Source organism: Heterocephalus glaber, unplaced genomic scaffold (assembly GCF_053883595.1).
Source record: "Heterocephalus glaber isolate CG9 unplaced genomic scaffold, H.glaber_assembly_v1.0 deba00001733, whole genome shotgun sequence".
Lineage (NCBI taxonomy): Eukaryota > Metazoa > Chordata > Mammalia > Rodentia > Bathyergidae > Heterocephalus > Heterocephalus glaber.
In genome coordinates, this window is record NW_028258444.1 from 9,064,436 (window position 1) to 9,080,457 (window position 16,022).

General features: G+C 34.8%; 1 protein-coding gene across 1 annotated transcript in view; it reads left to right on the forward strand.

Annotated features, from left to right (window-relative positions):
- The first annotated feature begins 3,621 nt into the window (after positions 1 to 3,621).
- Muc19 (mucin 19, oligomeric) overlaps positions 3,622 to 16,022 on the forward strand; it is a 44,127-nt gene continuing 31,726 nt past the window's right edge. Inside the window, exons 1-6 of the mRNA XM_087199957.1 lie at positions 3,622 to 3,673; positions 12,754 to 12,813; positions 13,409 to 13,634; positions 14,393 to 14,510; positions 15,338 to 15,398; positions 15,602 to 15,699. Coding sequence (XP_087056083.1) covers positions 3,622 to 3,673; positions 12,754 to 12,813; positions 13,409 to 13,634; positions 14,393 to 14,510; positions 15,338 to 15,398; positions 15,602 to 15,699 — 615 coding nt within the window. The remainder of the gene's footprint in view (positions 3,674 to 12,753; positions 12,814 to 13,408; positions 13,635 to 14,392; positions 14,511 to 15,337; positions 15,399 to 15,601; positions 15,700 to 16,022) is intronic.

Here is a 16,022-nt window from a genome sequence, read left to right on the forward strand (position 1 = left end):
TAGACTATAATGCATATGAAAATAGAGAATCTCTTGTTTCACAATCCAAATAGACACTGTTTAACATTCTGTGTATTTCCTTCTGGTACAAACGTTGTAAGAGCAATCTCACTCATCCTGATGATATTATTCTTTCCATTGTTGAACTTTTCTTGGACATTATATTGTTAAGTGCATAGACAGTTAAGCCACATCCTTTCAAATCAAGAAATCATCATTTGACTATTATTCTTTTTGATGGACATGCTTTTAAGCTATGTACAGCAGATATACACTGTATGTTTTCATACTGTCAACTGGTTTTATCCAATTGTACACTATTACAAAGGAGTTAAAGTTCTTAATATCCTTGTTAAAAGAAGCTAGTTAATGAGAAATTCCAGATGAAAATGAATCTACTTCCTAGGGAAAAAAAAAGCAACTTCCTTTGAAAAATCCTATTTAATATTTGCCAAATTGATAGTTTTCACACATATATATGTGTATTTTTCTCTTATGATATCAATCACAGATACCTTGAAACATAAAAAGGTAAAAAAAAAATTTAGACGATCATTTGCTCTTCATGGGAATAAGAAAACATAAATGTGCATATAAATACAACATACGTGATTTTAAAATCCTTTATTATACAGTTATTGTAATCTTAATTTTTAGCTTCACTGTAGGTCAGATTTTATTTATGGTTATTAGCATTATAGTGGAAATGTCTATGAAACACTATTAAAACTTTCTGATTATTCTTAACTATTTTGTGATGAATTTGAACTGTTGAAATCAGTCAAAGCCTGTTAGAACCACTAGTACAACTTTCTAATCCAGACATAAGGGTGAGTCTGGGTTAGAAGTTTCAGCCAGGTTGGAAACTTTCCTTGTCCATCAATGCTTCCCTGGTTTTAATACCATGTGTCTAAGTCAATGCATGTTTTATATATTGAATTACATCTCTTAATGTAAATAGCTGCAGTTGTAAAACCTATTTATGTCTTTTACTACTATTATTATTTAATCTATTTTTGAGCCCAACAAAGGTATTTACTAAATCATTCACTCAATTTCTATTGAGCACATAGTGTATCCCAAGCTAGACACTGGGATTCAGCCATAAATCAAGCACACTTAGGTCTCTGCCCTAATTGAACTGATATTTTAGTACTAAAGACAGGTATTAAATAGATTAGATTAAAATGTGTACATCACATGGTGGTGAATGCTACAGACAAATGTAAAGCAGAAAGTGGGTTTGGAGAAGTGTGGGGTGAGGTCAGTAATTTAAAGTAGTGTTTTCAGGAAGGGTCTCGATACAAAGGCAATATTTCAGCAGAGACCTCAGTGAGATGAGGGGCTGGTATCTGGGGGACCCTGCAATGATGAAAGCATAAAATTTTTGGGAAAAATCTTAATTTAATTCAAATTTTGGTGTAAAATATGTCATCAAAGATATATTATTGATCCATATTTTTAGATATCTATTTAAAACATGCAAATTATCCATATTTTAAATTGTTTTCATATAGAGAGGATTAACTCATTAAAACTAACGTCTAATAATGACTCTGAATAAGTTATTTGGAAGAAAAATAATTATGGCTTGCATGAGTAGATATTAGCTGTTTGTAAAATACATAATTAAAACCTGCATTACAATGCAGCAAGGGAGCATGCTCTGTGGATATCTGTGGATAGAGTATTCCAGGGAGCAGAAACAGTACTGCATTGAAAGCAAGAATTCATTCATGAAGCTTAGAATACTGGAGTTGCATTTGACTGTGTCCACATGCATTTTCCACCAGGAATTCTTCACTGATTCTACGTGTCCAAGTCTTACCTACTTTTCCTGGTCTAGTCATTAAACCAACCTCTCCCTGAAACTTTCACTGATTCTCCCAAGTTAAAAGAAATATCATCTTCCTTGGAACTTCTGCAGCATTTCTCCTCCACTTTGCTTATTAAAATGCCCTGTCTTCTTTGTACATTCTTAATTTCCCCCCAACAACCTGTAGGTAAATTTGTGGATTCTTCTTCTCTGCTATATATCTAAGTCTCCTATTAAGCATGTGCAGAATAATTATGTGACTGATGGTAATGTGAATAATGGACTTTTTGGGACCAAATCTTCACACTGAAGTCAGGAATGATAAAGAAAAGAGCATTGCAAAAAGTGATGCTAATTTGAGTCATATGTCTCAAAGGCAATATTCCCCCTAACTATAATTTTTTTCTGTGTTGGAAAAAAGTCCATAAGTCTTTATTTATTTGTGAGTTATTGAAACAAACTGAGCTGATTTAAAAAAATACTGTCAGTCCTTTATCACCTCTGTTTGTGACTCATTCTCTGATTTGAGGACCCTTCTCCTGTAACGCTAATGTGTCTGTCTGTCTTTTCAAATTCTCTGATAGAGAGGAGAGAAAAAACTCCAAAACCAACATGGTTGTCAGAGTTAAAATTGCCTAGCCTTCAGTAAATGTATGAATTTAAACTGATGAATACATTTAAAATATTTAAACCTGTGAGATTTAGTCCCCTTTCAAAATAATTCAAGGACTCAATGAATAGACTAAGTAGATTTGGTGCGGCAAGAAGTGCATATTTGTAAGTCCTTTGGAAAGGAATCAGTTATTTTTTTTCAGATTAGTTGGAAAATGGGCCCACAAAAGATAATAAAAGGGAGGTTGGTCCATGTTATATCCTCTTTCCTGGAAGTGTTTATGCTTCTTTGGGGGAAAATAAGGTCTATCTTTCTTTTACATACTGAAGTGTTGTTCTCTTGATAGCCACTGGGGACAGGTGATCTTATTAAAGCTGTGGATTTGGCCTCTCATTTTTCAGATCCATCTGACTGGCACCAAAGATAACTTAAATTCCATCCGTACCTTGCTCAGCATAGACCAGATCTCCTCTTACTTGTTAACTTGAACTTTCTATAGATAGATCACACAGGAATGACATTTTCTAATTTGATTTCTTCCTAAAACATTTTTTCTGATGTTCTCATCTTCATATTTTCTACTTCATTGGAGTATTATGCATCCTTGTGAATAATAAAACTATTACAGTGACCATTGTATATTTAAATGTCTTAGTGGTCTATACTTATTACCTATATGATAGTTATGTATTTATCTTAAAATAACATACTGATAAGTAAAGAGATGGTTTCAAAGTAGGTTAATGTTTAAAATACCTTTTGTTAAAGGAAAGACCATTACAATACAGTGATAGTATTTGACTTTCTTGTAGTATTAAGCCTTCTGCAATGACTAATAGGGTACAGATAAATGTATATCATCAGCATATTTAGCTTTCAATCTTGAGGCTTTTATTTCCTGGCTGAGCTATTTGTTCAGGGCGGCAAGATGGCATGTTCTGGTCTGGGATTGGCTGGACTTGGTCCAAGATAGAAGATGTCACAGAAATAAGACACTGCAGTGACCTGAGCTGGATTTCACCTTTGGCACACTGTGATGTGTGCCTTAGCTCTGTCATTACTATGGTTACCACACCTTGCCCAGGATGAGAAACAGTGGGATGAGAGCTATAAAACCTCCAGCTAGTGGCTCCTTGGTGGACCTGATTCTCCAGGATGACTCATGTCTGCTTCTAGGTCCCAAATCACCACCATGAAGTTGATCTTGCTGCAATTGGTTGTGGTGGTTTGTGTCTTCTGCGAAGGTAAGGAATAGTTTAGTCTTTTGACAGGCCCATATATATTTGCATTAATATTTACTGTTATCTATCTTCAAACATTTTTCTTATAGGAGATCTTTCTTACACCTTAGGCTAGGATACTATGTAAGATAACTGTATTCATTTTACTGAGTATTCAGCTCTAACAAGTCTGTCTTACAGGAGTATGTGTGTAAAATACAGTGTTATAATTACCCATTTTCAGTGCCATGAATGGTTTGATGACTCTATCTTGAACACACATCCATGTCAAGACTAACACCCTGCCCACTGATAATCATGATTTTCACAAATCATGAAAGTTTCACTGATTAAAAGATTGGTCTATCATCAAAACAAAATTTCATTGGGAAAACATTTTGTCATCTAACACATTTCCTGGACATTTCAGAAAGTCAATTTGTGAAAGTAACTGAAAGATAAGACTCAATTCTCATAAAATTAAAAATTTGGCAAAATGAAAAAGTTTTTAGAAACAAATGTATTTCTATCTTTTAGTTCTATTTCTGGAAAGTGGAGAAAAATGCCATTATCTAAACATAAGGAGAAAGTCTGAAAAAGGAAGAGGTGTTTTGTATCTTAATGTCATCTGTTTTCTAAATTTGGGGATCGAGCACAAGACATACATACAAGACATTCTACATTTCTATGTGAACCAAGATATGGAGAGCTACAATTATTTGATATGATTAAGATAAAACATTTCTGTTCTTAATCTACCTAGGAGATTGTCTAATGGACCACTAGGAAACAATTACTTCTACTAATGGTGAATTTTACAATCTTATATAGGGCTTTGTTATATATTTTTTGCTTATACTTTGCATAAAATATAAATATCCTTTGTTTCTACTTTTAATAAATGTGTTTATTTCTTAACAGCACAAACAAAATTTTGAAAGCATTTATTTGTTTTTGTTTTTGGAATACTGGGGATTAAATCCAGAACCTTTGTACTAAACTACATTCCAACCCCCTTTAAAAAAAAATTTTTTTTTGAGACAGTCTCTTGCTAACTTGCCCAGGCTGGGCTTGAATTTACAATCCTCCTGACTTAGCTTTCCAATATGCTGGAATTACAGGCATGCACTACTATGCCCAACTCAAAGCATTTATTAAATGGTATCATATCCCAACAAACTGTACATTTAAAGTATTTGTTATAGTATATTAAACTTACCATAGAATTGGAAATTATTTCTAAAGAAAAATCCTAGATACAAGCTTTCCATTGATTTCTGATTTATCAACAAAATCGAATGACTTTGTGTGTTTATTTATGAGGCTGTAGTGGGAATTAAGGGACATACCTGCAATGCTGCTCTTTGCAGAAATCCAGATGGGAAATGGTTTGCTCTTAGTTGATGAGTTGATGCTTCAAGCACAGCCCCTTTCATCCTCAATAGGTTACAAGCTAGTAAAATCTTGGGGCCCAGAAATTGCTGAAATAGATATTTAAGCAGCATCTTTATCATCAGGCAGGAGAAAATTTTGTATTGTTTAACCAACCATAACTGTACAGAAAGAAAAAAACTAACAACCAGTTTTCTAAGTGGAAAAACTTCAGATATATATATATTCAATTTTTATTTTTTTCCTCAAGCTATTCAATATTCTCACTACAGTAAAATCCATACAATTGATTGTCTTTTCTTTTTTATTTCTTATGATTATGTTCTGAGAAAATGTTTAGGAAAAATAAAATTGGGTAATACTTTGATCAGAAAACATATTTCAGATCAATAGTGGTAATTATGCGAAATACATATAAAGTATTGACTAATATTAATTTTTGAGTTTAATTTATTTGATCATGTATATTTCCAAGATTAAAATGATGTTGAAAATTGTGATTTTAATTATATTGGTAGGTGAATGTATTATCTAGATCATGTAGATGATTTTACTTATAAATTAATATGGAAAATCACCATTATGAGATATAATAGTAGATTGATTACATTGAATTTTAAAGAATATAAACTGAAGAATATTATTCTATCTTAAAATATACAGAAAATTATAAAATAAACTGTTATTGTTCTTTTAAAATTATTTTTATGGATGGGGATACCATATTTCTCAATCAACTATCAGGTCAATATTTTTTAGACATTTATATTTAGTGTATTCTAAGCCTACTTTTGGAACCAGAAAATTAATGTGTTTCATATGTAATTGATTTTGTGATTGAACTATTATGTGTTCTCATTTATCGGTCACGATTGCAAACTCTTAAAGATAAGGGTTTAAGGGGGCCAGGGATTTAGTTCTTTTGTTCTGGCACCTGCCTCGCAAGCGCAAGGTCCTGAGTTTGAACCCCGGTACAAAAAAAAAAAAAAAAAAAAAAAGATAAGGGTTTAATCTATGTGTGTACCTTATGTATTCTTTTCTTTTTTTTAAATTAAATTCTTTTATTGGTACATTGTAGGTATACAACACAATTACATTTCTCATTGGGAATTGTACCTTTACATAATGCATCTTGGTTCTTATTTTTTCCCCATTCCTAGCCCTCCCTTCACGCCCTCCACCCTTCCCTATTTACAAAGACTTTATTTCCATTTTTTCCATTTCTCAGCATTTGTTCTTTCCCTTCTTTCCTTTCCCCTGCCCCTCCCACTACTCCCTACCCCTTTGGACCTTTTCTTCCTATTTTACACTGTTGATTATCCATTCTAATCATTGGTACATGTTAGGTATACAATATAATGACCTTCACCATTGGAAATTAGCACCTTTACGTAGTCTCTCTTGATTCTTATTTTTCACCCTTGCCCAGCCCTCCCCTCAAACCCTCCATTCCTCCCTATTTACAAAGATTTTGTTCCTGTTTTTCCATTTTCTCATATTAATCCCATTCTCTTCTATCCTTTCTCATAGCCCTCCCACTTCCTTCCCCTTTGCCCATTTTCTTCCTATTTCACATTACCTATTATGCATTTAGTCCTTATTTACACTTTCAGTTTCTCATACCAGAGAAACTATTCGGCATTTATTCATGTGTATCCTATTTATTTCACTTAAGAGTATCACCTCAATGTGCATCCACTTAGCTATAAATGTCTCTAATTTCTCATTTTTTATGGCTGAGTAGTACTCCATTTTATAAAGAAACCACATTTTCTTTATCCAGTCTCCAGTTGATGGGCATTTGGGCTATTTCCAAGTTTTAGCTATTACAAACTGTGCTGCTATGAACATGGGAGCACATACATCACTGTGGTATGATTCCTTCAATTCTTTGGGGAAGATCCCCAGCAGTGGAATAGTGGGGTCAAATGGGACTTCCAGTCCTAGTTCTTTGAGGTATCTCTATACTGATTTCCACAGTGGTTGTACTATTCTACACTCCCACCAGCAGTGGAGCAGGGTTCCTCTTTCCCCAGATCCCCACCAGCATTTGTTATTGGTTGATTTCATGATAGCAGCCATTCTTTCTGGAGTGAAGTGGACTCTCAGTGTTATTTTCATTTGCATCTCTCGAATGACCGGTGATGTTGAACATTTTTTCATGTATTTATTTGCTATTTCTACTTTGTCTGAGAAATGTCTGTTCATTTCAGATGCACATTTTTGGATTGGGTCTTTAAATTTGGGAGGTCTGATCTTTTTAAGTTCTTTATAGATTCGAGATAGTAGACCTTTGTCTGAGGAAGAGCAGGTGAAGATTTTTTCCCACATTGTGGGTTGTCTCTTCACACTGCTAGTGGTTTCTCTTGCTGGGCAGAAGCCTTTTAATAAGAAGAGATCCCACTTGTTGATTGTTTCTGCTAGTTCCCGGGCAACTAAGGTTTTGTTCATAAAATCTTTTCCTACACCGATGTCTTCAAGGGTTCTACCTAACCTCTGTTCCAACTGGTTCAGAGTTTCTATTTTAATATTTAGACCTTTAATCCATTTTGATTTTAGTTTAGTGCATGGTGAGAGATATAGGTCTAGTTTTAATCTTTGGCAAGTTGAAGCCCCAGCACCATTTATTAAAGAGGCTATCATTCCTCCAGTGAGGGTGTTTGGCTCCTTTGTTGAAGATGAGATGGCTGAGTGTGTCTGGCATTGTTTCTGCATCTTCTAATCTGTTCCATTGGTCCTCAAGTCTGTTTCTTTGCTGGTACCATGCTGTTTTTATCACAGTAGCTTTGTAGTATAGTTTCAGGTTGGGGATTGTGATACCCCCTGCCATGTCTCTGTTACCTAGAATTGCCTTTGCTATTCTGGGTCTCTTCTTGTTCCAAATGAATTTTTGGATTGTTTTCTCGAGGTCTATGAAGTATGCTGCTGGTATCTCAATTGGAATTGCATTAAATCTATATAGGAGTTTTGGAAGTATGGCCATTTTCACTCTATTAATCCTTCCTACCCAGGAGCAGGGGATGTCTGTCCATTTTCTGATATCATCTTCAATCTCTCTTTTCAGAGTGTCATAGTTTTCAGAGAAGAGGTCTTTGATTTCTTTCATTGGGATGATTCCTAGGTATTTCAAGTTTTGGATGCTATTGTGAAAGGAATTATTTGCCCTATTTCTCTCTCAGTGAGTCTGTCATTCCTGTAGAGGAAAGCTATTGATTTTTGTATGTTTACCTTGTAACCAGCTACTTTACAGAATTTGGTTATTAAGTCTAGAAGACTTTTGGTGGAGTTCTTGTGGTCTTCTATATAGAGTATCATGTCATCTGCAAATAATGACAATTTGACTTCTTCATTTCCTATCTTTATTCCTTTTATTTCTTTCTCTTGTCTAATTGCCATGGCTAATGTTTCCAGAACTATATTGAACAGGAGTGGTGATAGTGGACATCCTTGTCTTGTTCCTAATTTTAGTGTGAAGGATTTCAGTTTTTGACCATTTAGTATGATATTGGCTGTTGGTTTTTCATAGATGGCTTCTATCAGTTTGAGGTAGAGACCATGTATTCCAATTTTTTGTAGGGTTTTTATCATAAATGCATGTTGGATTTTGTCAAATGCCTTTTCTGTGTCTATGGAGATAATCATATGGTTTTTGTCCTTGGCTCTATTGATATAGTGTATTACATTAATTGATTTTCATATATTGAACCATCCCTGCATCCCTGGGATGAATCCCACTTGATCAGGGTGTATGATCTTCTTGATGATCTTCTGCATTCTGTTTGCCAGTATCTTATTAAGGATTTTTGCATCTATGTTCATTAGTGAGATTGGCCTATAGTTCTCTTTTTCAGTTGGGTCTTTCTCTGCTTTGGGGATCAAGGTGATGCTTGCTTCCAGGAATGAATTTGGGAGTATTGCTTCCCTTTCAATTTCATTGAAGAGTTTAAACAGTAGTGGCAGCAGTTCCTCTCTAAATGTCTTGTAGAATTCAGCAGTGAAGCCATCAGGGCCCAGGCTTTTCTTAGTGAATAAGTTTTTAATTCCATTTTCAATTTCATTGATTGATATTGGGTTGTTCAGAATTTTTAGGTCTCTTCATTCAACTTTGGTAATTCATATGCATCTAGGAATCTGTCCATTTCTTCTGTGTTGTCCATTTTATTGGTGTATAGGTTCTGGAAGTAGGTATTGATGATCCTCTAGATTTCTGCTGGGTCTGTTGTAATTTCACCCTTTTCATTCATAATTGCATGGATTTGGGCCTTTTTCCTTTTTCTGATAAAGTTGGCTAAGGGTTTGTCAATTTTGTTGATTCTTTAAAAGAACCAACTCTTGGCTTCATTGATTTTTTTGTATCATTCTCTTAGTGTCCATTGCATTGCTTTCTGGTCTGATCTTTATAATTTCCTGCTTTGTATGAGCTTTGGGTTTGTCCTGCTCTTCTTTTTCTAGAAGCTTGAGGTTCAGCATCTGGTTATTTAATTTGGCTCTGTCTGTTTTCCTAATATGTGTATTCACTGCTATGAATTTCCTTCATAAGACTGCTTCAATTGTGCCCCATAGATTCCGATATGTTGTGTTGTCATTGTCATTTAATTGTAGGAACTGTCTGATTTCTTCTTTAATTTCCTCTGTGACCCATTGGTTATTCAGAAGTGTGTTGTGCAGTTTCCATGTGTTTATGAAATTCTTGCAATGTCTTTTGCTATTGATCTCCAATTTCATCACACTATGGTCTGATAATATACAGGGGATAACTTCAATTCCTTTGCACTTACTTAAACATGTTCTATGTGTGAGTATGTGGTCTATTTTTGAGAATGACCCATGTGCAGCTGAGAAGAATGTGTATTCTGATTTTGTGGGGTGGAAGACTCTGTAAACATATGTTAAGTTCATTTGTTCAAGAGTTCGATTGAGTTCTAATATTTCATTACTTATTTTTAGTCTAGTTGATCTATCTATTTGTGACAGTGGGGTGTTGAGGTCCCCCACTACAATTGTATTAGTGCATATATGACTTTTCATGTCCGTTAGTATTTGTTTTGTATAGTTGGGCACACTAGTGTTTGGTGCATAGATATTTATGACTGTCACCTCTTCCTCTTGGATTCTTCCCTTTACAAGGATGTAGTGTCCTTCTTCATCTCTCTTAATCAGTGTTGGTTTGAAATCTACTTGATCTGCCAAGAGGATAGCTACTCCTGCTGTTTTTTGGGTTCCTGTTGCATGGTGTATTGTTTTCCACCCTTTAACTTTCAGATTATGAGTTTCCTTTTGAATTAAGTGTGTTTCTTGTATGGAGCATATTGTTGGATTTTGCTTCTTGACCCATTCTGCGAGTCTAATTCTTTTGATTGGTGAATTGAGACCATTAATGTTGATGGTTATAACTGAAATGTATTGACTTGTCATTGCCATGACTTTTTCTTTTTGTTGGGTTCTCCCCCTTTCCATTTAATTTCTTGTCATGCCAGATGGGTTCATTCTGCTTTGCTTCCTGGGGTTGTGATCCTCAATGTTTGTTCCTAGGATATTGTGTAAAATTCTTTGGAGTGCTGGTTTGGTATTCAAGACGTTTCTAAGGTGCTCTTTGTCATGAAAGTATCTTATTTCTCCGTCCATTTTGAAAGATAGTTTTGCAGGGTACATCAATCTGGGTTGGAGGCTGTTTTCTTTTAGGGCTTGGAATATGTCACTCCAAGCTCTTCTTGCCTTGATGATTTGTGTTGAGAAGTCTGCTGTGATTCTGGTGGGCTTTCCTTTGTATGTGATTTGTTTCTTTTCTCTGACTGCTTGGAGAACTTTGTTCTTCTGTTGTGTTTCTGGAATCTTAACAATTATATGCCTATGTGTAGATTTTTTTTGATCAAGGCTATTTGGAGTCCTATATGCCTCACTTATCTGTATGTCAGGCTCTTTTCCCCTGCTTGGGAAGTTTTCTGCCATTATTTCTGTGAAGAGATTTTTTAATGTCATCTCCACTCTCTCCTGTTTCTTCATTGAGCCCAATCAGTCTTATGTTATTCTTCTTTGCATCATCTAGCAGGTGCTGGATTGATTTCTCATGTTCCCTTATAATTTTGAAGCAATTTTTCTTTTCCTGGTTACTAATTTCAATCTTATCTTCTATATCTGAAATTCTGTCCTCACATTGGCTCATTCTGCTGTGTAGACTTTCAATGGAGTGTTTCATGTCCTGGAAATCTATTTGCATCTGTTTTATGGATTCCATTTGTTTCTTATGTTGGGATTCCATCATGTGCCTCAGCTCCTCTCTAGATTTATTAATCATGTCTTGCACTAGGGGCACAGTTTCTCCTGTTATCTGAGAAATTATTTCTGATTTCATTTTTTCCAGATCCCCTTTTGTTGCCAGTTCAGTGGGTCCAGGTGGTTGAGTATCAGAGTGTTCCATCTCATTTCCCTTTGGGGTTGCTGTAGGTGATCTGGAAGTCTGGTTTTGAGACTTATTTACATGTTTTCTCATTTTGACTGGGGCAGGGGGCTGTTAGCGCCTGCACAGATTACCTCCTCCGAGCTGGGTGAGGTGGGACAGGGGCCGGGAGCAGCAGTAGGTATGGTGACCCAAAAGCCCTTTCCTGTGGGCTGGGAGCAGCCGGAGGGATGGTGGCCGGGAAACCCCTTCCTCTGGACCAGGAGCACTGGGATGGTGGCTCAGAAGCCCCTCCCTCTGGGCCGGGAGCAGTGGGAGGGATGATGGCCCAGAAGCCCCTTCCTCTGGGCCAGAAGCAGCGGGACAGAAGGTGGCCCAAAAGCCCTTTCCTCTGGGCTGGGAGCGGTGGTAGCAATGGTGATCAGGAAGCCCCTTCCTCTGGACCAGGAGCAGTGGGACGACAGCTCAGAAGCCCCTACCTCTGGGCCGGGAACAGTGGGACTCAGTACCTTGGTCTGGTGGTCTGGAGTCCTCTGCATCTTTGTAGTGTGGAATCAGGTGGCTGCCTGTCTGCAGCGGGCTGATTCGGCGTGTGTTCTGCATGACTCTAGATATATTATTTTTAAATGCCCTTATAAGTAGGAGTATATTCTATTTCACACAATCATAGTAAAGAGAAGAGGCTTAAGGATAGACAATAAAGAACAATATAAAACATACTTTAAAAGTTCGGTTAAAATATATACTTTTGTTATTGTTGTCCTTCTGTTGGCTTTGTCCTAAGATTTCATATAAATTTACTTAGTCAAATTAAAGAGTCATTAACAATAAATAATCACAATAAGTTTAACATTTCAAGGTATACCTATTTTCCTCTTTGATCTGGGAAAATTGAATTCTCTTCATATATACATAATTGGACTACTATTAGAGACTGATTGGACAAAAATATACCTTGGGCTTATTTATGCCACGGCTTTGCATGAAAATGGGCTTAGTTGAAAACATAGGTCTATAGCAGAAGCAGTGTATGTTAGTAATTGTACATGATCCCAAATGAATAAGCTGTTAATAGTTTTTGAACTTATTATAGTTGATTATTCCCAGAAAAAATATGAACTATAGAGATAATCATGTGATTGATTTGGCAAATCCCAACTCTAAAGGTCAAATTATATATTTAGGATAAAGTAATTCACTGATGGCCACCTTCAATACCAAGTTCCAAATTCCCATGTGGAAGTGCAATTACACTGTATATTTTAAACCAATATATGTCTTAAAATTTAAATAATCTGTGCATTGTGTTGAATAGAAAAAGGATCCCATATTCCAGAAGCCACTCCAAAATACTCGGAAACAAATGAGATTATTGGTAAGTAAACATACTACTAAGATATATCAATAGTTTTATGCCCAAACCAGAACCTAAATGAGGTCACAAAGTAAACAAAATGTGAAACTACTTTTAAAAATTTGTCTATCTCTTACCCGTTTGATCATTGCATGTTTGTATGGTGTGGCATTTGTACTATTTTTTCCTGATAAATAAAAATATACATAATACATATATATGCATACACTTATATGTATAAACAGACAAAAATAATAACTTACGTTCATTCACATAAATCTTACCTCATGTAAGTTGTACCTCATTCATATAACATTTAAAGACTATTTTATATCCCCTCTCGTATTAGAAACAATCTCCATTTTTTTCATGGAAAACAAGATGTTTTTATTCTCATTATCTTGTAGCCACAATAGCCAATTGTGTGTATTTCAAGGAAGAAATCAGTTACCATTTTTATTGTACTATTGCAGTAGCAAGAGAAAGAAGGCATTTTGTAGCTCTATGAGTAGCATCTTTCAGTGATTTTTTTCTTAGTATATAAATGCTTCTAAAAACAACTAGAAGATGTGTTAATTGTGATAACTAAGTATGCATTTCTCTGAACATTGTGTAGGCGAAGCTTCTACATGGGATAGAGGAACATATAAAGCTTTCAATGGCCACATCTTCTCCTTCAAGTCTTCATGCACATACACATTCTGTCGTCACTGTGTGGAATCTGGAGGAGATTTCAATATTGAGATCAAAAGAAACAACAGTGGGATTGAAAAAATAAAAGTTCTAATTGACAGTAATGACATCTCTATTCTGGATGATACTATTTTAGTTAATGGAGAAAGGTAAATAACAAAAGCATGGCATAAATGTCATACAATTATCTGGAGAGGGGAGACACAGGAGGGGGGGTGGGTGGGGGGATGCGGTAGAAAATTTGAATGGGAAAGAGATAGTACTCTTCTTATTTTGATGTTAATATAGATATTTATAATAAATTATTACAAGAAACATGTAAGACTTTCCTACATTTAGGAATTTAAGATACTATACTATAACAAAGTGAGAAAAAATAGCTGTTATTCTAAATTTCCTGATTTTGAGTAACATGCATATTTAACAAAGCTGTTCACAGAATATTTGAATTTCATTGACATATTTAACATGAAGTATAAATTCAAAGGTATATGACTTAGACCTTTAAGAGATTGAAAGTTTTAGACTATTGTTTTCAAAAATAACAAGTCAGATTTGAATGGGATACCATTTTTTTAATACTTCCAGGATAAGAAAAGAGGCATGATACATATTCTACTGTGACCATTTCACATTATTTTATCAATTTTTTTTCTGATACTGAACTAAAATTTTACCTTGTTCATTTCTCCAAAGTTCCAAGGATCTATGACCTGCTCCTTAACAGTCCTCTAATATCAGAAAAAGTCACTGTGTCTATTTTTTGAAGTGATAAGAGGAAGAAAACTTTATTATTTACTAGCAAGTATTGTAAGATAATAAATATAGAAATATGAATTATTAGAAAAACATGTTAGAGTAATACTATTTTCACCTTTTATTTACATTTGCATTTTATACTTTTCAGGGTACAGATACCATATAACAGTAAGTTGATTCACATTAAAAAACTTGGAAAATATAATGTTCTGAAGAGCCGTAGAGGGATCTTGTCTTTAATGTGGGACAAAAATAACACACTCTCAGTAAGTTCATGTATAATTTTCTTAAAATGTTGTGCTTTTTGTTTTTTCGGTCTCTGTTATAAAAATAATATGTTCTAAGAAATGTAAGAGCTTGAGGTTTGGTGAGAACTCTCTATGTATTCATCACTATGCTGAGCATTATCTTATTTCATATCCAAAATAGGCTGAAGTACATACCATTATTAATCTTACTTAGCAGATGATGGAACTCAGAAAATGTAGGCCAAAGAAAGTTAAATAATCTACCTAATGACACACAATTAGTAAGTAGGAGAGAGAGCTGGACCTGTTCCAAATTCTGGAGATTATTTCTTATAAAAAGGCTTTGTAGTATGAGGTGTGATTAAAAATACTCTGAATGCTACTGCCAAGTGCCATCCAGCAAAACGCAGGGTAATAAACCTTTACAGTGTGTCCTCATTCACCTTATTCAGTGGATCTGGTACCATGTGACTTCTGGTATTCCCCCAAATCAAACGGGCCCTGAAAGGGAAATGTTTTGAATCAAGACAGCCAGCACAATGCAACTAAAGATGTAAAAGGCTTTCCAGAACTGCTTCAGAAAATGCACGAACAATAGGTTAGATGTGTTGGAAGTGAAAGGGAGTCTTTTGAGGGGGATTAAAGGCAATGTGTGTCTTACTGTAATATATTAAAATTTTTTTTAAAAAACACATTCACCTGTATTTTGTACCACACCTCATAAACCCCTAAGTAACTAGCTTATACAGAATTGAGTATAAAAAGACCTCTTCCTTTGGTTTGGGTAAATGTTATCTTGTGATATTTTCAGTATTTTATAAAAATATAAATGTATTTTTTTAAAGCTCACTCTTCACAAGCGATATGAAACTTGTGGCCTTTGTGGTAACTTCAATAGCACTACAGGTAGGATTTCAATGGATTTAATACAAATTGCTTTCCAGAAGAAAGTCATAAAGTAATTTATTAATATTTGGATGAATTTCATAAGAATTTACATTTGTCTAAAGAAAAGAAATTGTTAAATTGAGAACTTACATTTGTGTTGCCAAGTCTATATGTAGCATATGTAATACATATCTCAAACTAAACAATGCTTTCATTTTAAGGTCAAGACATTAACGAACACATTGTCAACAGTAAAATTCCTGGTGATTGTCCCAGTGCTGTTAGTAAAAGCTATGAAGTTTGTGAAGATGGAGTGCAGGTAGGAAATCTATATTTTACCTTGAAACACATTTCAACAACATTGCCCATTAGCTTCTTTTTAAAATAAATATTAATGTATATTTTAAGGTGCACAACATGATGATAATGGAATATGTATAGAAAGTAAAAAGGTTGTTATAGTGCAGGAAGTTAACATCAATCATACACAATTACTCATGTTTTGTTTTGTTTTTAAGAGCAGCCAGACTTTACTCATTCAGCATGAATTCCACATAAAGTAAAATTTTGTCAACTGTAGTCTTCATGATATACAGTAGACCTTTAGACTTGTCCGTCCTGCATATATGCTACTATGTGTTC